Raw genomic sequence first — 20005 nt, 5'->3', positions numbered from 1 at the left:
CCTCTTCCCCCACTGGCTCTTAGGACCCCCATCGCAGGGGTGGGAGGCACCTCCCGTGAGGTGGGGTCTCGGAGCCAGCCCCTCTTCCCCCACTGGCTCTTAGGACCCCCATCGCAGGGGGGGGAGGCACCCCCCGTGAGGCGGGGTCTCGGAGCCAGCCCCTCTTCCCCCACTGGCTCTTAGGACCCCCATCGCAGGGGGGGGAGGCACCCCCCGTGAGGCGGGGTCTCAGAGCCAGCCCCTCTTCCCCCACTGGCCTTTAGGACCCCCATCGCAGGGGGAGGAGGCACCCCCCGTGAGGTGGGGTCTCAGAGCCAGCCCCTCTTCCCCCACTGGCTCTTAGGACCCCCATCGCAGGGGGGGGAGGCACCCCCCGTGAGGTGGGGTCTCGGAGCCAGCCCCTCTTCCCCCACTGGCTCTTAGGACCCCCATCGCAGGGGGGGGAGGCACCCCCCGTGAGGCGGGGTCTCAGAGCCAGCCCCTCTTCCCCCACTGGCCCTTAGGACCCCCATCGCAGGGGGGGGAGGCACCCCCTGTGAGGTGGGGTCTCAGAGCCAGCCCCTCTTCCCCCACTGGCTCTTAGGACCCCCATCGCAGGGGTGGGAGGCACCCCCCGTGAGGTGGGGTCTGGGAGCCAGCCCCTCTTCCCCCACTGGCTCTTAGGACCCCCATCGCGGGGAGGGAGGCACCCCCCGTGAGGCGGGGTCTCAGAGCCAGCCCCTCTTACCCCGCTGGCTCTGAGGATCCTCCGTGGACTCACAGCCTCTTTACCATATTGTGAGTAATATCATCTCCCCCTCTGGAGATTACGAACTCTTTCACAGACGGGTGTACACCCGTCTGTATTGGTGGTAATATCATCGTCTTCCTCCCTGAATATGAAGAACAGTATCACAGGGGTGTTTCTACTCCCTGCGATATCGCGTGTCATATCCTCCTCTCCCACGTTGCAATTAGAAGGAATATCAGTGGGGGCGTGTCCACCTGTAGGGAAAAGAGAGATCAGACTGTCACTGTGTCCATGTAGAAAGGAGAGACATAAGAGACTCCATTTTGAAAAAGACCTGTCCTTTAAACAACTGCTTTGCTGAGATGTTGTTAATTTGTAGCTTTGCCCTAGCCGCTTGGCCCCAGCCACTTTGACCCAACCTGGAGCTCACAAAAACATGTGTTGTATAAAATCAAAGTTTAAGGGATGTAGGGCTGTGCAGGACGTGCCTTGTTAACAAAACGTTTACCAGCAGTATACTTGGTAAAAGTCATCGCCGTTCTCTAGTCTCAATAAACCGGGGGCACAACGCACTGTGGAAAGCCGCAGGGACCTCTGCCCTTGAAAGCAGGGTATTGTCCAAGCTTTCTCCCCATGTGATAGTCTGAAATACGGCCTCGTGGGATGAGAAAGACCTGACCGTCCCCCAGCCCGACACCCGTAATGGGTCTGTGCTGAGGTGGACTAGTCAAAGAGGAAAGCCTCTTGCAGCTGAGATGGAGGAAGGCCACTATCTCCCGCTTGCCCCTGGGAACTGAATGTCTCGGTGTCAAACCCGATTGTACATTCGTTCAACTCTGAGATAGGAGAAAAGCTGCCCTGTGGGCGGGAGGCGAGACATGTTTGCAGTAACACTGCCTTGTTCTTCTTTACTCCACTGAGATGTTTGGGTGGAGAGAAACAAATCTGGCTTACGTGCACGTCCAGTCAGAGTACCTTCCCTTGAACCTAATTATGACATAGATTCTTTTGCTCACATGTCTTCTGCTGACTCTCTCCTTATCATCACCCTGCTCTCCTACTACATTCCTTTCTGCTAAAATAATGAAAATCATAATCAATAAAAACCGAGGGAACTCAGAGGCTGGTGCCGGTGCAGGTCCTTGGTGTGCTGAGCGCCGGTCCCCTGGACCCACTGTTGTATCTTTACACTTGGTCTCTGTGTCTTATTTCTTTTCTCAGTCTCTCGTCCCACCCAACTAGAAATACTCACAGGTGTGGAGGGGCAGTCCACCACTTCATCCACCTTCTGTCATATTGAAAGTAACATCATCTTCTTCCCTCCAGGATCGTGGGAATAATATCCCTGGGGGGTTTCCACTTTCTGCCATGTATGTAGTCATATCACCCCCTCCGCCGTGGAATATCATTAAGGAACATCTCACACGGGGGTGTATACTTCCTCCGATATTGGGAGTGACATCAACCTCTCGGTCTCTGAATATGAGGAAGAAAATCACAGGGCGGGTGTACACCTCGTGCTCTACGATGGGGAGTCATATCTGTCTGTTATGGGGAGTAATATCATCCTCTCCCTTTCAGGATACTAATAACAACTTAACAGGCTGTGTGAACACAGCCTGCGATGCTGAAATTATTATCATCCTCTCCCCCTCTTCCTCCCCTGGCTCTTAGGATGCCCATCTCAGCGGAGCGAGCCAACCCCCGCGAGGCGGGGACTGAGCCAGCCCGTTCCCCCCATGGCTCTTAGGATCCGTATCGCGAGGGGGGGAGGCACCCCTGGCGAGGCGCGGGCTTAGAGCCAGCCGCTCTTCCCCCCCTGGCTCTTGGGACCCCCATCGCAGGGGGGGAGGCACCCCCCGCGAGGCGGGGACTGAGAGCCAGCCGCTCTTTGCCCCATGGCTCTTAGGACCCCCATCGCAGGGAGGGGAGGCACCCCCCGCAAGGCGGTGAATGAGAGCCAGCCCTTCTTCCTCGCCCAACTCTAAGGATCCCCATCACACGGGGGAGGCACACCCCGCGAGGCGGAGACTGAGAGCCAGTCCCTCTTCCCCCCCTGGCTTATGACCCCCATCGAGGATTCTAAGATCCTTAGGACCGACCTGGAGGGCTGTGGGTATCAGGTGTCCAAGAAGAAAACTCAGATCTGCCGACGACCGCAGGTAGCTTACTTGGGATTTACTATTCGACAGGTGTCCGAAAGCAGCCCGGGATCCGAAAGAAAGCAGGTCATTTGCAATCTTCCGGAGCCTAAGGGCAGAAGGCTGCTGAGAGAATTCCTAGGAGCTGTGGGGTTTTGTAGACTGCGGAGCCCAACTTTGCAGTATTAGCCACGCCTTTCTATGACGTCACAAAGGGGGCGGGGACCGGGAACATTTGGAATGGGGATTCCAACAACAGCAAGTCTTTCATGACTTAAAGGAAAAACTTCTGAAAGCCCCAGCCCAGGGGCTAGCGGATCTCACAAAGCCTTTTCCACTGTATCCGTCAGAGAAAAGATGGCAGCTGGACTTTAAACCCAAACTGTGGGGCCCTGGCTGAGGCCGGTGGCCTACCTCTCTAAACAGCTAGACAGGGTTTCTAAACGATGGCCCCCCTGTGTGAGGGCCTTGGCAGCAACTGCCCTGCTAGTACAAGAAGCAAATCAGCTGACTCTTGGGTAAAACCAGAACATAAACACCCCCCAAGCTGTGGTAACTGAAAGCCAGCCCCTCTTCCCCTCCTGGCTCTTAGGACCCCCATCGCAGGAAGGGGAGGCACTCCCCGCGAGGCGGGGACTGAGAGCCAGCCCCTCTTCCCCCACTGGCCCTTAGGACCCCCATCGCGGGAGGGGAGGCACCCCCCGTGAGGCGGGGTCTCAGAGCAAGCCCCTCTTCCCCCACTGGCTCTTAGGACCCCCATCGCAGGGGTGGGAGGCACCCCCCGTGAGGTGGGGTCTCGGAGCCAGCCCCTCTTCCCCCACTGGCTCTTAGGACCCCCATCGCAGGGGGGGGAGGCACCCCCCGTGAGGTGGGGTCTCGGAGCCAGCCCCTCTTACCCCACTGGCTCTTAGGACCCCCATCGCAGGGGGGGGAGGCACCCCCCGTGAGGCGGGGTCTCAGACCCAGCCCCTCTTCCCCCACTGGCCTTTAGGACCCCCATCGCAGGGGGAGGAGGCACCCCCCGTGAGGTGGGGTCTCAGAGCCAGCCCCTCTTCCCCCACTGGCTCTTAGGACCCCCATCGCAGGGGGGGGAGGCACCCCCCGTGAGGTGGGGTCTCGGAGCCAGCCCCTCTTCCCCCACTGGCTCTTAGGACCCCCATCGCAGGGGGGGGAGGCACCCCCCGTGAGGCGGGGTCTCAGAGCCAGCCCCTCTTCCCCCACTGGCCTTTAGGACCCCCATCGCAGGGGGGGGAGGCACCCCCTGTGAGGTGGGGTCTCAGAGCCAGCCCCTCTTCCCCCACTGGCTCTTAGGACCCCCATCGCAGGGGTGGGAGGCACCCCCCGTGAGGTGGGGTCTGGGAGCCAGCCCCTCTTCCCCCACTGGCTCTTAGGACCCCCATCGCGGGGAGGGAGGCACCCCCCGTGAGGCGGGGTCTCAGAGCCAGCCCCTCTTACCCCGCTGGCTCTGAGGATCCTCCGTGGACTCACAGCCTCTTTACCATATTGTGAGTAATATCATCTCCCCCTCTGGAGATTACGAACTCTTTCACAGATGGGTGTACACCCGTCTGTATTGGTGGTAATATCATCGTCTTCCTCCCTGAATATGAAGAACAGTATCACAGGGGTGTTTCTACTCCCTGCGATATCGCGTGTCATATCCTCCTCTCCCACGTTGCAATTAGAAGGAATATCAGTGGGGGCGTGTCCACCTGTAGGGAAAAGAGAGATCAGACTGTCACTGTGTCCATGTAGAAAGGAAAGACATAAGAGACTCCATTTTGAAAAAGACCTGTCCTTTAAACACCTGCTTTGCTGAGATGTTGTTAATTTGTAGCTTTGCCCTAGCCGCTTGGCCCCAGCCACTTTGACCCAACCTGGAGCTCACAAAAACATGTGTTGTATAAAATCAAAGTTTAAGGGATGTAGGGCTGTGCAGGACGTGCCTTGTTAACAAAACGTTTACCAGCAGTATACTTGGTAAAAGTCATCGCCGTTCTCTAGTCTCAATAAACCGGGGGCACAACGCACTGTGGAAAGCCGCAGGGACCTCTGCCCTTGAAAGCAGGGTATTGTCCAAGCTTTCTCCCCATGTGATAGTCTGAAATACGGCCTCGTGGGATGAGAAAGACCTGACCGTCCCCCAGCCCGACACCCGTAATGGGTCTGTGCTGAGGTGGACTAGTCGAAGAGGAAAGCCTCTTGCAGCTGAGATGGAGGAAGGCCACTATCTCCCGCTTGCCCCTGGGAACTGAATGTCTCGGTGTCAAACCCGATTGTACATTCGTTCAACTCTGAGATAGGAGAAAAGCTGCCCTGTGGGCGGGAGGCGAGACATGTTTGCAGTAACACTGCCTTGTTCTTCTTTACTCCACTGAGATGTTTGGGTGGAGAGAAACAAATCTGGCTTACGTGCACGTCCAGTCAGAGTACCTTCCCTTGAACCTAATTATGACATAGATTCTTTTGCTCACATGTCTTCTGCTGACTCTCTCCTTATCATCACCCTGCTCTCCTACTACATTCCTTTCTGCTAAAATAATGAAAATCATAATCAATAAAAACCGAGGGAACTCAGAGGCTGGTGCCGGTGCAGGTCCTTGGTGTGCTGAGCGCCGGTCCCCTGGACCCACTGTTGTATCTTTACACTTGGTCTCTGTGTCTTATTTCTTTTCTCAGTCTCTCGTCCCACCCAACTAGAAATACTCACAGGTGTGGAGGGGCAGTCCACCACTTCATCCACCTTCTGTCATATTGAAAGTAACATCATCTTCTTCCCTCCAGGATCGTGGGAATAATATCCCTGGGGGGTTTCCACTTTCTGCCATGTATGTAGTCATATCACCCCCTCCGCCGTGGAATATCATTAAGGAACATCTCACACGGGGGTGTATACTTCCTCCGATATTGGGAGTGACATCAACCTCTCGGTCTCTGAATATGAGGAAGAAAATCACAGGGCGGGTGTACACCTCGTGCTCTACGATGGGGAGTCATATCTGTCTGTTATGGGGAGTAATATCATCCTCTCCCTTTCAGGATACTAATAACAACTTAACAGGCTGTGTGAACACAGCCTGCGATGCTGAAATTATCATCCTCCTCTCCCCCTCTTCCTCCCCTGGCTCTTAGGATGCCCATCTCAGCGGAGCGAGCCAACCCCCGCGAGGCGGGGACTGAGCCAGCCCGTTCCCCCCATGGCTCTTAGGATCCGTATCGCGAGGGGGGGAGGCACCCCTGGCGAGGCGCGGGCTTAGAGCCAGCCGCTCTTCCCCCCCTGGCTCTTGGGACCCCCATCGCAGGGGGGGAGGCACCCCCCGCGAGGCGGGGACTGAGAGCCAGCCGCTCTTTGCCCCATGGCTCTTAGGACCCCCATCGCAGGGAGGGGAGGCACCCCCCGCAAGGCGGTGAATGAGAGCCAGCCCTTCTTCCTCGCCCAACTCTAAGGATCCCCATCACACGGGGGAGGCACACCCCGCGAGGCGGAGACTGAGAGCCAGTCCCTCTTCCCCCCCTGGCTTATGACCCCCATCGAGGATTCTAAGATCCTTAGGACCGACCTGGAGGGCTGTGGGTATCAGGTGTCCAAGAAGAAAACTCAGATCTGCCGACGACCGCAGGTAGCTTACTTGGGATTTACTATTCGACAGGTGTCCGAAAGCAGCCCGGGATCCGAAAGAAAGCAGGTCATTTGCAATCTTCCGGAGCCTAAGGGCAGAAGGCTGCTGAGAGAATTCCTAGGAGCTGTGGGGTTTTGTAGACTGCGGAGCCCAACTTTGCAGTATTAGCCACGCCTTTCTATGACGTCACAAAGGGGGCGGGGACCGGGAACATTTGGAATGGGGATTCCAACAACAGCAAGTCTTTCATGACTTAAAGGAAAAACTTCTGAAAGCCCCAGCCCAGGGGCTAGCGGATCTCACAAAGCCTTTTCCACTGTATCCGTCAGAGAAAAGATGGCAGCTGGACTTTAAACCCAAACTGTGGGGCCCTGGCTGAGGCCGGTGGCCTACCTCTCTAAACAGCTAGACAGGGTTTCTAAACGATGGCCCCCCTGTGTGAGGGCCTTGGCAGCAACTGCCCTGCTAGTACAAGAAGCAAATCAGCTGACTCTTGGGTAAAACTAGAACATAAACACCCCCCAAGCTGTGGTAACTGAAAGCCAGCCCCTCTTCCCCTCCTGGCTCTTAGGACCCCCATCGCAGGAAGGGGAGGCACTCCCCGCGAGGCGGGGACTGAGAGCCAGCCCCTCTTCCCCCACTGGCCCTTAGGACCCCCATCGCGGGAGGGGAGGCCCCCCCCGTGAGGCGGGGTCTCAGAGCAAGCCCCTCTTCCCCCACTGGCCTTTAGGAACCCCATCGCAGCGGGGGGAGGCACCCCCTGTGAGGTGGGGTCTCAGAGCCAGCCCCTCTTCCCCCACTGGCTCTTAGGACCCCCATCGCAGGGGTGGGAGGCACCTCCCGTGAGGTGGGGTCTCGGAGCCAGCCCCTCTTCCCCCACTGGCTCTTAGGACCCCCATCGCAGGGGGGGGAGGCACCCCCCGTGAGGCGGGGTCTCGGAGCCAGCCCCTCTTCCCCCACTGGCTCTTAGGACCCCCATCGCAGGGGGGGGAGGCACCCCCCGTGAGGCGGGGTCTCAGAGCCAGCCCCTCTTCCCCCACTGGCCTTTAGGACCCCCATCGCAGGGGGAGGAGGCACCCCCCGTGAGGTGGGGTCTCAGAGCCAGCCCCTCTTCCCCCACTGGCTCTTAGGACCCCCATCGCAGGGGGGGGAGGCACCCCCCGTGAGGTGGGGTCTCGGAGCCAGCCCCTCTTCCCCCACTGGCTCTTAGGACCCCCATCGCAGGGGGGGGAGGCACCCCCCGTGAGGCGGGGTCTCAGAGCCAGCCCCTCTTCCCCCACTGGCCTTTAGGACCCCCATCGCAGGGGGGGGAGGCACCCCCTGTGAGGTGGGGTCTCAGAGCCAGCCCCTCTTCCCCCACTGGCTCTTAGGACCCCCATCGCAGGGGTGGGAGGCACCCCCCGTGAGGTGGGGTCTGGGAGCCAGCCCCTCTTCCCCCACTGGCTCTTAGGACCCCCATCGCGGGGAGGGAGGCACCCCCCGTGAGGCGGGGTCTCAGAGCCAGCCCCTCTTACCCCGCTGGCTCTGAGGATCCTCCGTGGACTCACAGCCTCTTTACCATATTGTGAGTAATATCATCTCCCCCTCTGGAGATTACGAACTCTTTCACAGACGGGTGTACACCCGTCTGTATTGGTGGTAATATCATCGTCTCCCTCCCTGAATATGAAGAACAGTATCACAGGGGTGTTTCTACTCCCTGCGATATCGCGTGTCATATCCTCCTCTCCCACGTTGCAATTAGAAGGAATATCAGTGGGGGCGTGTCCACCTGTAGGGAAAAGAGAGATCAGACTGTCACTGTGTCCATGTAGAAAGGAGAGACATAAGAGACTCCATTTTGAAAAAGACCTGTCCTTTAAACAACTGCTTTGCTGAGATGTTGTTAATTTGTAGCTTTGCCCTAGCCGCTTGGCCCCAGCCACTTTGACCCAACCTGGAGCTCACAAAAACATGTGTTGTATAAAATCAAAGTTTAAGGGATGTAGGGCTGTGCAGGACGTGCCTTGTTAACAAAACGTTTACCAGCAGTATACTTGGTAAAAGTCATCGCCGTTCTCTAGTCTCAATAAACCGGGGGCACAACGCACTGTGGAAAGCCGCAGGGACCTCTGCCCTTGAAAGCAGGGTATTGTCCAAGCTTTCTCCCCATGTGATAGTCTGAAATACGGCCTCGTGGGATGAGAAAGACCTGACCGTCCCCCAGCCCGACACCCGTAATGGGTCTGTGCTGAGGTGGACTAGTCAAAGAGGAAAGCCTCTTGCAGCTGAGATGGAGGAAGGCCACTATCTCCCGCTTGCCCCTGGGAACTGAATGTCTCGGTGTCAAACCCGATTGTACATTCGTTCAACTCTGAGATAGGAGAAAAGCTGCCCTGTGGGCGGGAGGCGAGACATGTTTGCAGTAACACTGCCTTGTTCTTCTTTACTCCACTGAGATGTTTGGGTGGAGAGAAACAAATCTGGCTTACGTGCACGTCCAGTCAGAGTACCTTCCCTTGAACCTAATTATGACATAGATTCTTTTGCTCACATGTCTTCTGCTGACTCTCTCCTTATCATCACCCTGCTCTCCTACTACATTCCTTTCTGCTAAAATAATGAAAATCATAATCAATAAAAACCGAGGGAACTCAGAGGCTGGTGCCGGTGCAGGTCCTTGGTGTGCTGAGCGCCGGTCCCCTGGACCCACTGTTGTATCTTTACACTTGGTCTCTGTGTCTTATTTCTTTTCTCAGTCTCTCGTCCCACCCAACTAGAAATACTCACAGGTGTGGAGGGGCAGTCCACCACTTCATCCACCTTCTGTCATATTGAAAGTAACATCATCTTCTTCCCTCCAGGATCGTGGGAATAATATCCCTGGGGGGTTTCCACTTTCTGCCATGTATGTAGTCATATCACCCCCTCCGCCGTGGAATATCATTAAGGAACATCTCACACGGGGGTGTATACTTCCTCCGATATTGGGAGTGACATCAACCTCTCGGTCTCTGAATATGAGGAAGAAAATCACAGGGCGGGTGTACACCTCGTGCTCTACGATGGGGAGTCATATCTGTCTGTTATGGGGAGTAATATCATCCTCTCCCTTTCAGGATACTAATAACAACTTAACAGGCTGTGTGAACACAGCCTGCGATGCTGAAATTATCATCATCCTCTCCCCCTCTTCCTCCCCTGGCTCTTAGGATGCCCATCTCAGCGGAGCGAGCCAACCCCCGCGAGGCGGGGACTGAGCCAGCCCGTTCCCCCCATGGCTCTTAGGATCCGTATCGCGAGGGGGGGAGGCACCCCTGGCGAGGCGCGGGCTTAGAGCCAGCCGCTCTTCCCCCCCTGGCTCTTGGGACCCCCATCGCAGGGGGGGAGGCACCCCCCGCGAGGCGGGGACTGAGAGCCAGCCGCTCTTTGCCCCATGGCTCTTAGGACCCCCATCGCAGGGAGGGGAGGCACCCCCCGCAAGGCGGTGAATGAGAGCCAGCCCTTCTTCCTCGCCCAACTCTAAGGATCCCCATCACACGGGGGAGGCACACCCCGCGAGGCGGAGACTGAGAGCCAGTCCCTCTTCCCCCCCTGGCTTATGACCCCCATCGAGGATTCTAAGATCCTTAGGACCGACCTGGAGGGCTGTGGGTATCAGGTGTCCAAGAAGAAAACTCAGATCTGCCGACGACCGCAGGTAGCTTACTTGGGATTTACTATTCGACAGGTGTCCGAAAGCAGCCCGGGATCCGAAAGAAAGCAGGTCATTTGCAATCTTCCGGAGCCTAAGGGCAGAAGGCTGCTGAGAGAATTCCTAGGAGCTGTGGGGTTTTGTAGACTGCGGAGCCCAACTTTGCAGTATTAGCCACGCCTTTCTATGACGTCACAAAGGGGGCGGGGACCGGGAACATTTGGAATGGGGATTCCAACAACAGCAAGTCTTTCATGACTTAAAGGAAAAACTTCTGAAAGCCCCAGCCCAGGGGCTAGCGGATCTCACAAAGCCTTTTCCACTGTATCCGTCAGAGAAAAGATGGCAGCTGGACTTTAAACCCAAACTGTGGGGCCCTGGCTGAGGCCGGTGGCCTACCTCTCTAAACAGCTAGACAGGGTTTCTAAACGATGGCCCCCCTGTGTGAGGGCCTTGGCAGCAACTGCCCTGCTAGTACAAGAAGCAAATCAGCTGACTCTTGGGTAAAACCAGAACATAAACACCCCCCAAGCTGTGGTAACTGAAAGCCAGCCCCTCTTCCCCTCCTGGCTCTTAGGACCCCCATCGCAGGAAGCGGAGGCACTCCGCGCGAGGCGGGGACTGAGAGCCAGCCCCTCTTCCCCCACTGGCCCTTAGGACCCCCATCGCGGGAGGGGAGGCCCCCCCCGTGAGGCGGGGTCTCAGAGCAAGCCCCTCTTCCCCCACTGGCCTTTAGGACCCCCATCGCAGCGGGGGGAGGCACCCCCTGTGAGGTGGGGTCTCAGAGCCAGTCCCTCTTCCCCCACTGGCTCTTAGGACCCCCATCGCAGGGGTGGGAGGCACCCCCCGTGAGGTGGGGTCTCGGAGCCAGCCCCTCTTCCCCCACTGGCTCTTAGGACCCCCATCGCGGGGGGGGAGGCACCCCCCGTGAGGCGGGGTCTCAGAGCCAGCCCCTCTTCCCCCACTGGCCCTTAGGACCCCCATCGCGGGAGGGGAGGCACCCCCCGTGAGGCGGGGTCTCAGAGCCAGCCCCTCTTCCCCTCCGGGCTCTTAGGACCCCCATCGCAGGAAGGGGAGGCACTCCCCGCGAGGCGGGGCTGAGAGCCAGCCCCTCTTCCCCCACTGGCCCTTAGGACCCCCATCGCGGGAGGGGAGGCACCCCCCGTGAGGCGGGGTCTCAGAGCAAGCCCCTCTTACCCCACTGGCTCTTAGGACCCCCATCGCAGGGGGGGGAGGCACCCCCCGTGAGGCGGGGTCTCAGAGCCAGCCCCTCTTCCCCCACTGGCCTTTAGGACCCCCATCGCAGGGGGAGGAGGCACCCCCCGTGAGGTGGGGTCTCAGAGCCAGCCCCTCTTCCCCCACTGGCTCTTAGGACCCCCATCGCAGGGGGGGGAGGCACCCCCCGTGAGGTGGGGTCTCGGAGCCAGCCCCTCTTCCCCCACTGGCCCTTAGGACCCCCATCGCAGGGGGGGGAGGCACCCCCCGTGAGGCGGGGTCTCAGAGCCAGCCCCTCTTCCCCCACTGGCCCTTAGGACCCCCATCGCAGGGGGGGGAGGCACCCCCTGTGAGGTGGGGTCTCAGAGCCAGCCCCTCTTCCCCCACTGGCTCTTAGGACCCCCATCGCAGGGGTGGGAGGCACCCCCCGTGAGGTGGGGTCTGGGAGCCAGCCCCTCTTCCCCCACTGGCTCTTAGGACCCCCATCGCGGGGAGGGAGGCACCCCCCGTGAGGCGGGGTCTCAGAGCCAGCCCCTCTTACCCCGCTGGCTCTGAGGATCCTCCGTGGACTCACAGCCTCTTTACCATATTGTGAGTAATATCATCTCCCCCTCTGGAGATTACGAACTCTTTCACAGACGGGTGTACACCCGTCTGTATTGGTGGTAATATCATCGTCTCCCTCCCTGAATATGAAGAACAGTATCACAGGGGTGTTTCTACTCCCTGCGATATCGCGTGTCATATCCTCCTCTCCCACGTTGCAATTAGAAGGAATATCAGTGGGGGCGTGTCCACCTGTAGGGAAAAGAGAGATCAGACTGTCACTGTGTCCATGTAGAAAGGAGAGACATAAGAGACTCCATTTTGAAAAAGACCTGTCCTTTAAACAACTGCTTTGCTGAGATGTTGTTAATTTGTAGCTTTGCCCTAGCCGCTTGGCCCCAGCCACTTTGACCCAACCTGGAGCTCACAAAAACATGTGTTGTATAAAATCAAAGTTTAAGGGATGTAGGGCTGTGCAGGACGTGCCTTGTTAACAAAACGTTTACCAGCAGTATACTTGGTAAAAGTCATCGCCGTTCTCTAGTCTCAATAAACCGGGGGCACAAGGCACTGTGGAAAGCCGCAGGGACCTCTGCCCTTGAAAGCAGGGTATTGTCCAAGCTTTCTCCCCATGTGATAGTCTGAAATACGGCCTCGTGGGATGAGAAAGACCTGACCGTCCCCCAGCCCGACACCCGTAATGGGTCTGTGCTGAGGTGGATTAGTCGAAGAGGAAAGCCTCTTGCAGCTGAGATGGAGGAAGGCCACTATCTCCCGCTTGCCCCTGGGAACTGAATGTCTCGGTGTCAAACCCGATTGTACATTCGTTCAACTCTGAGATAGGAGAAAAGCTGCCCTGTGGGCGGGAGGCGAGACATGTTTGCAGTAACACTGCCTTGTTCTTCTTTACTCCACTGAGATGTTTGGGTGGAGAGAAACAAATCTGGCTTACGTGCACGTCCAGTCAGAGTACCTTCCCTTGAACCTAATTATGACATAGATTCTTTTGCTCACATGTCTTCTGCTGACTCTCTCCTTATCATCACCCTGCTCTCCTACTACATTCCTTTCTGCTAAAATAATGAAAATCATAATCAATAAAAACCGAGGGAACTCAGAGGCTGGTGCCGGTGCAGGTCCTTGGTGTGCTGAGCGCCGGTCCCCTGGACCCACTGTTGTATCTTTACACTTGGTCTCTGTGTCTTATTTCTTTTCTCAGTCTCTCGTCCCACCCAACTAGAAATACTCACAGGTGTGGAGGGGCAGTCCACCACTTCATCCACCTTCTGTCATATTGAAAGTAACATCATCTTCTTCCCTCCAGGATCGTGGGAATAATATCCCTGGGGGGTTTCCACTTTCTGCCATGTATGTAGTCATATCACCCCCTCCGCCGTGGAATATCATTAAGGAACATCTCACACGGGGGTGTATACTTCCTCCGATATTGGGAGTGACATCAACCTCTCGGTCTCTGAATATGAGGAAGAAAATCACAGGGCGGGTGTACACCTCGTGCTCTACGATGGGGAGTCATATCTGTCTGTTATGGGGAGTAATATCATCCTCTCCCTTTCAGGATACTAATAACAACTTAACAGGCTGTGTGAACACAGCCTGCGATGCTGAAATTATCATCCTCCTCTCCCCCTCTTCCTCCCCTGGCTCTTAGGATGCCCATCTCAGCGGAGCGAGCCAACCCCCGCGAGGCGGGGACTGAGCCAGCCCGTTCCCCCCATGGCTCTTAGGATCCGTATCGCGAGGGGGGGAGGCACCCCTGGCGAGGCGCGGGCTTAGAGCCAGCCGCTCTTCCCCCCCTGGCTCTTGGGACCCCCATCGCAGGGGGGGAGGCACCCCCCGCGAGGCGGGGACTGAGAGCCAGCCGCTCTTTGCCCCATGGCTCTTAGGACCCCCATCGCAGGGAGGGGAGGCACCCCCCGCAAGGCGGTGAATGAGAGCCAGCCCTTCTTCCTCGCCCAACTCTAAGGATCCCCATCACACGGGGGAGGCACACCCCGCGAGGCGGAGACTGAGAGCCAGTCCCTCTTCCCCCCCTGGCTTATGACCCCCATCGAGGATTCTAAGATCCTTAGGACCGACCTGGAGGGCTGTGGGTATCAGGTGTCCAAGAAGAAAACTCAGATCTGCCGACGACCGCAGGTAGCTTACTTGGGATTTACTATTCGACAGGTGTCCGAAAGCAGCCCGGGATCCGAAAGAAAGCAGGTCATTTGCAATCTTCCGGAGCCTAAGGGCAGAAGGCTGCTGAGAGAATTCCTAGGAGCTGTGGGGTTTTGTAGACTGCGGAGCCCAACTTTGCAGTATTAGCCACGCCTTTCTATGACGTCACAAAGGGGGCGGGGACCGGGAACATTTGGAATGGGGATTCCAACAACAGCAAGTCTTTCATGACTTAAAGGAAAAACTTCTGAAAGCCCCAGCCCAGGGGCTAGCGGATCTCACAAAGCCTTTTCCACTGTATCCGTCAGAGAAAAGATGGCAGCTGGACTTTAAACCCAAACTGTGGGGCCCTGGCTGAGGCCGGTGGCCTACCTCTCTAAACAGCTAGACAGGGTTTCTAAACGATGGCCCCCCTGTGTGAGGGCCTTGGCAGCAACTGCCCTGCTAGTACAAGAAGCAAATCAGCTGACTCTTGGGTAAAACCAGAACATAAACACCCCCCAAGCTGTGGTAACTGAAAGCCAGCCCCTCTTCCCCTCCTGGCTCTTAGGACCCCCATCGCAGGAAGCGGAGGCACTCCGCGCGAGGCGGGGACTGAGAGCCAGCCCCTCTTCCCCCACTGGCCCTTAGGACCCCCATCGCGGGAGGGGAGGCCCCCCCCGTGAGGCGGGGTCTCAGAGCAAGCCCCTCTTCCCCCACTGGCCTTTAGGACCCCCATCGCAGCGGGGGGAGGCACCCCCTGTGAGGTGGGGTCTCAGAGCCAGTCCCTCTTCCCCCACTGGCTCTTAGGACCCCCATCGCAGGGGTGGGAGGCACCCCCCGTGAGGTGGGGTCTCGGAGCCAGCCCCTCTTCCCCCACTGGCTCTTAGGACCCCCATCGCGGGGGGGGAGGCACCCCCCGTGAGGCGGGGTCTCAGAGCCAGCCCCTCTTCCCCCACTGGCCCTTAGGACCCCCATCGCGGGAGGGGAGGCACCCCCCGTGAGGCGGGGTCTCAGAGCCAGCCCCTCTTCCCCTCCGGGCTCTTAGGACCCCCATCGCAGGAAGGGGAGGCACTCCCCGCGAGGCGGGGCTGAGAGCCAGCCCCTCTTCCCCCACTGGCCCTTAGGACCCCCATCGCGGGAGGGGAGGCACCCCCCGTGAGGCGGGGTCTCAGAGCAAGCCCCTCTTACCCCACTGGCTCTTAGGACCCCCATCGCAGGGGGGGGGAGGCACCCCCCGTGAGGCGGGGTCTCAGAGCCAGCCCCTCTTCCCCCACTGGCCTTTAGGACCCCCATCGCAGGGGGAGGAGGCACCCCCCGTGAGGTGGGGTCTCAGAGCCAGCCCCTCTTCCCCCACTGGCTCTTAGGACCCCCATCGCAGGGGGGGGAGGCACCCCCCGTGAGGTGGGGTCTCGGAGCCAGCCCCTCTTCCCCCACTGGCCCTTAGGACCCCCATCGCAGGGGGGGGAGGCACCCCCCGTGAGGCGGGGTCTCAGAGCCAGCCCCTCTTCCCCCACTGGCCCTTAGGACCCCCATCGCAGGGGGGGGAGGCACCCCCTGTGAGGTGGGGTCTCAGAGCCAGCCCCTCTTCCCCCACTGGCTCTTAGGACCCCCATCGCAGGGGTGGGAGGCACCCCCCGTGAGGTGGGGTCTGGGAGCCAGCCCCTCTTCCCCCACTGGCTCTTAGGACCCCCATCGCGGGGAGGGAGGCACCCCCCGTGAGGCGGGGTCTCAGAGCCAGCCCCTCTTACCCCGCTGGCTCTGAGGATCCTCCGTGGACTCACAGCCTCTTTACCATATTGTGAGTAATATCATCTCCCCCTCTGGAGATTACGAACTCTTTCACAGACGGGTGTACACCCGTCTGTATTGGTGGTAATATCATCGTCTCCCTCCCTGAATATGAAGAACAGTATCACAGGGGTGTTTCTACTCCCTGCGATATCGCGTGTCATATCCTCCTCTCCCACGTTGCAATTAGAAGGAATATCAGTGGGGGCGTGTCCACCTGTAGGGAAAAGAGAGATCAGACTGTCACTGTGTCCATGTAGAAAGGAGAGACATAAGAGACTCCATTTTGAAAAAGACCTGTCCTTTAAACAACTGCTTTGCTGAGATGTTGTTAATTTGTAGCTTTGCCCTAGCCGCTTGGCCCCAGCCACTTTGACCCAACCTGGAGCTCACAAAAACATGTGTTGTATAAAATCAAAGTTTAAGGGATGTAGGGCTGTGCAGGACGTGCCTTGTTAACAAAACGTTTACCAGCAGTATACTTGGTAAAAGTCATCGCCGTTCTCTAGTCTCAATAAACCGGGGGCACAACGCACTGTGGAAAGCCGCAGGGACCTCTGCCCTTGAAAGCAGGGTATTGTCCAAGCTTTCTCCCCATGTGATAGTCTGAAATACGGCCTCGTGGGATGAGAAAGACCTGACCGTCCCCCAGCCCGACACCCGTAATGGGTCTGTGCTGAGGTGGATTAGTCAAAGAGGAAAGCCTCTTGCAGCTGAGATGGAGGAAGGCCACTATCTCCCGCTTGCCCCTGGGAACTGAATGTCTCGGTGTCAAACCCGATTGTACATTCGTTCAACTCTGAGATAGGAGAAAAGCTGCCCTGTGGGCGGGAGGCGAGACATGTTTGCAGTAACACTGCCTTGTTCTTCTTTACTCCACTGAGATGTTTGGGTGGAGAGAAACAAATCTGGCTTACGTGCACGTCCAGTCAGAGTACCTTCCCTTGAACCTAATTATGACATAGATTCTTTTGCTCACATGTCTTCTGCTGACTCTCTCCTTATCATCACCCTGCTCTCCTACTACATTCCTTTCTGCTAAAATAATGAAAATCATAATCAATAAAAACCGAGGGAACTCAGAGGCTGGTGCCGGTGCAGGTCCTTGGTGTGCTGAGCGCCGGTCCCCTGGACCCACTGTTGTATCTTTACACTTGGTCTCTGTGTCTTATTTCTTTTCTCAGTCTCTCGTCCCACCCAACTAGAAATACTCACAGGTGTGGAGGGGCAGTCCACCACTTCATCCACCTTCTGTCATATTGAAAGTAACATCATCTTCTTCCCTCCAGGATCGTGGGAATAATATCCCTGGGGGGTTTCCACTTTCTGCCATGTATGTAGTCATATCACCCCCTCCGCCGTGGAATATCATTAAGGAACATCTCACACGGGGGTGTATACTTCCTCCGATATTGGGAGTGACATCAACCTCTCGGTCTCTGAATATGAGGAAGAAAATCACAGGGCGGGTGTACACCTCGTGCTCTACGATGGGGAGTCATATCTGTCTGTTATGGGGAGTAATATCATCCTCTCCCTTTCAGGATACTAATAACAACTTAACAGGCTGTGTGAACACAGCCTGCGATGCTGAAATTATCATCCTCCTCTCCCCCTCTTCCTCCCCTGGCTCTTAGGATGCCCATCTCAGCGGAGCGAGCCAACCCCCGCGAGGCGGGGACTGAGCCAGCCCGTTCCCCCCATGGCTCTTAGGATCCGTATCGCGAGGGGGGGAGGCACCCCTGGCGAGGCGCGGGCTTAGAGCCAGCCGCTCTTCCCCCCCTGGCTCTTGGGACCCCCATCGCAGGGGGGGAGGCACCCCCCGCGAGGCGGGGACTGAGAGCCAGCCGCTCTTTGCCCCATGGCTCTTAGGACCCCCATCGCAGGGAGGGGAGGCACCCCCCGCAAGGCGGTGAATGAGAGCCAGCCCTTCTTCCTCGCCCAACTCTAAGGATCCCCATCACACGGGGGAGGCACACCCCGCGAGGCGGAGACTGACAGCCAGTCCCTCTTCCCCCCCTGGCTTATGACCCCCATCGAGGATTCTAAGATCCTTAGGACCGACCTGGAGGGCTGTGGGTATCAGGTGTCCAAGAAGAAAACTCAGATCTGCCGACGACCGCAGGTAGCTTACTTGGGATTTACTATTCGACAGGTGTCCGAAAGCAGCCCGGGATCCGAAAGAAAGCAGGTCATTTGCAATCTTCCGGAGCCTAAGGGCAGAAGGCTGCTGAGAGAATTCCTAGGAGCTGTGGGGTTTTGTAGACTGCGGAGCCCAACTTTGCAGTATTAGCCACGCCTTTCTATGACGTCACAAAGGGGGCGGGGACCGGGAACATTTGGAATGGGGATTCCAACAACAGCAAGTCTTTCATGACTTAAAGGAAAAACTTCTGAAAGCCCCAGCCCAGGGGCTAGCGGATCTCACAAAGCCTTTTCCACTGTATCCGTCAGAGAAAAGATGGCAGCTGGACTTTAAACCCAAACTGTGGGGCCCTGGCTGAGGCCGGTGGCCTACCTCTCTAAACAGCTAGACAGGGTTTCTAAACGATGGCCCCCCTGTGTGAGGGCCTTGGCAGCAACTGCCCTGCTAGTACAAGAAGCAAATCAGCTGACTCTTGGGTAAAACCAGAACATAAACACCCCCCAAGCTGTGGTAACTGAAAGCCAGCCCCTCTTCCCCTCCTGGCTCTTAGGACCCCCATCGCAGGAAGGGGAGGCACTCCCCGCGAGGCGGGGACTGAGAGCCAGCCCCTCTTCCCCCACTGGCCCTTAGGACCCCCATCGCGGGAGGGGAGGCACCCCCCGTGAGGCGGGGTCTCAGAGCAAGCCCCTCTTCCCCCACTGGCTCTTAGGACCCCCATCGCAGGGGTGGGAGGCACCCCCCGTGAGGTGGGGTCTCGGAGCCAGCCCCTCTTCCCCCACTGGCTCTTAGGACCCCCATCGCAGGGGGGGGAGGCACCCCCCGTGAGGTGGGGTCTCGGAGCCAGCCCCTCTTACCCCACTGGCTCTTAGGACCCCCATCGCAGGGGGGGGAGGCACCCCCCGTGAGGCGGGGTCTCAGACCCAGCCCCTCTTCCCCCACTGGCCTTTAGGACCCCCATCGCAGGGGGAGGAGGCACCCCCCGTGAGGTGGGGTCTCAGAGCCAGCCCCTCTTCCCCCACTGGCTCTTAGGACCCCCATCGCAGGGGGGGGAGGCACCCCCCGTGAGGTGGGGTCTCGGAGCCAGCCCCTCTTCCCCCACTGGCTCTTAGGACCCCCATCGCAGGGGGGGGAGGCACCCCCCGTGAGGCGGGGTCTCAGAGCCAGCCCCTCTTCCCCCACTGGCCTTTAGGACCCCCATCGCAGGGGGGGGAGGCACCCCCTGTGAGGTGGGGTCTCAGAGCCAGCCCCTCTTCCCCCACTGGCTCTTAGGACCCCCATCGCAGGGGTGGGAGGCACCCCCCGTGAGGTGGGGTCTGGGAGCCAGCCCCTCTTCCCCCACTGGCTCTTAGGACCCCCATCGCGGGGAGGGAGGCACCCCCCGTGAGGCGGGGTCTCAGAGCCAGCCCCTCTTACCCCGCTGGCTCTGAGGATCCTCCGTGGACTCACAGCCTCTTTACCATATTGTGAGTAATATCATCTCCCCCTCTGGAGATTACGAACTCTTTCACAGATGGGTGTACACCCGTCTGTATTGGTGGTAATATCATCGTCTTCCTCCCTGAATATGAAGAACAGTATCACAGGGGTGTTTCTACTCCCTGCGATATCGCGTGTCATATCCTCCTCTCCCACGTTGCAATTAGAAGGAATATCAGTGGGGGCGTGTCCACCTGTAGGGAAAAGAGAGATCAGACTGTCACTGTGTCCATGTAGAAAGGAAAGACATAAGAGACTCCATTTTGAAAAAGACCTGTCCTTTAAACACCTGCTTTGCTGAGATGTTGTTAATTTGTAGCTTTGCCCTAGCCGCTTGGCCCCAGCCACTTTGACCCAACCTGGAGCTCACAAAAACATGTGTTGTATAAAATCAAAGTTTAAGGGATGTAGGGCTGTGCAGGACGTGCCTTGTTAACAAAACGTTTACCAGCAGTATACTTGGTAAAAGTCATCGCCGTTCTCTAGTCTCAATAAACCGGGGGCACA

General features: G+C 57.9%; 1 protein-coding gene and 2 pseudogenes across 1 annotated transcript in view; all 3 read right to left on the bottom strand.

The window, feature by feature from the left end:
- The window catches only part of LOC101149650 (uncharacterized), a 96381-nt gene extending 91519 nt beyond the window's left edge, over positions 1-4862 (bottom strand). Inside the window, 3 exon segments of the mRNA XM_063705979.1 lie at positions 835-984; positions 4434-4583; positions 4838-4862. Of these exon segments, the coding sequence (XP_063562049.1) occupies positions 835-984; positions 4434-4583; positions 4838-4862 (325 nt within the window).
- The window catches only part of LOC115934648 (putative uncharacterized protein FLJ45355), a 40552-nt pseudogene that overhangs the window by 7592 nt on the left and 12955 nt on the right, over positions 1-20005 (bottom strand).
- Positions 6327-7999, bottom strand: LOC134758480 (putative uncharacterized protein FLJ45355; annotated as a pseudogene).

This window comes from Gorilla gorilla, chromosome 4 (assembly GCF_029281585.2).
Source record: "Gorilla gorilla gorilla isolate KB3781 chromosome 4, NHGRI_mGorGor1-v2.1_pri, whole genome shotgun sequence".
NCBI classification, from domain to species: domain Eukaryota; kingdom Metazoa; phylum Chordata; class Mammalia; order Primates; family Hominidae; genus Gorilla; species Gorilla gorilla.
This window is presented reverse-complemented; position numbering and strand designations above follow the sequence as displayed.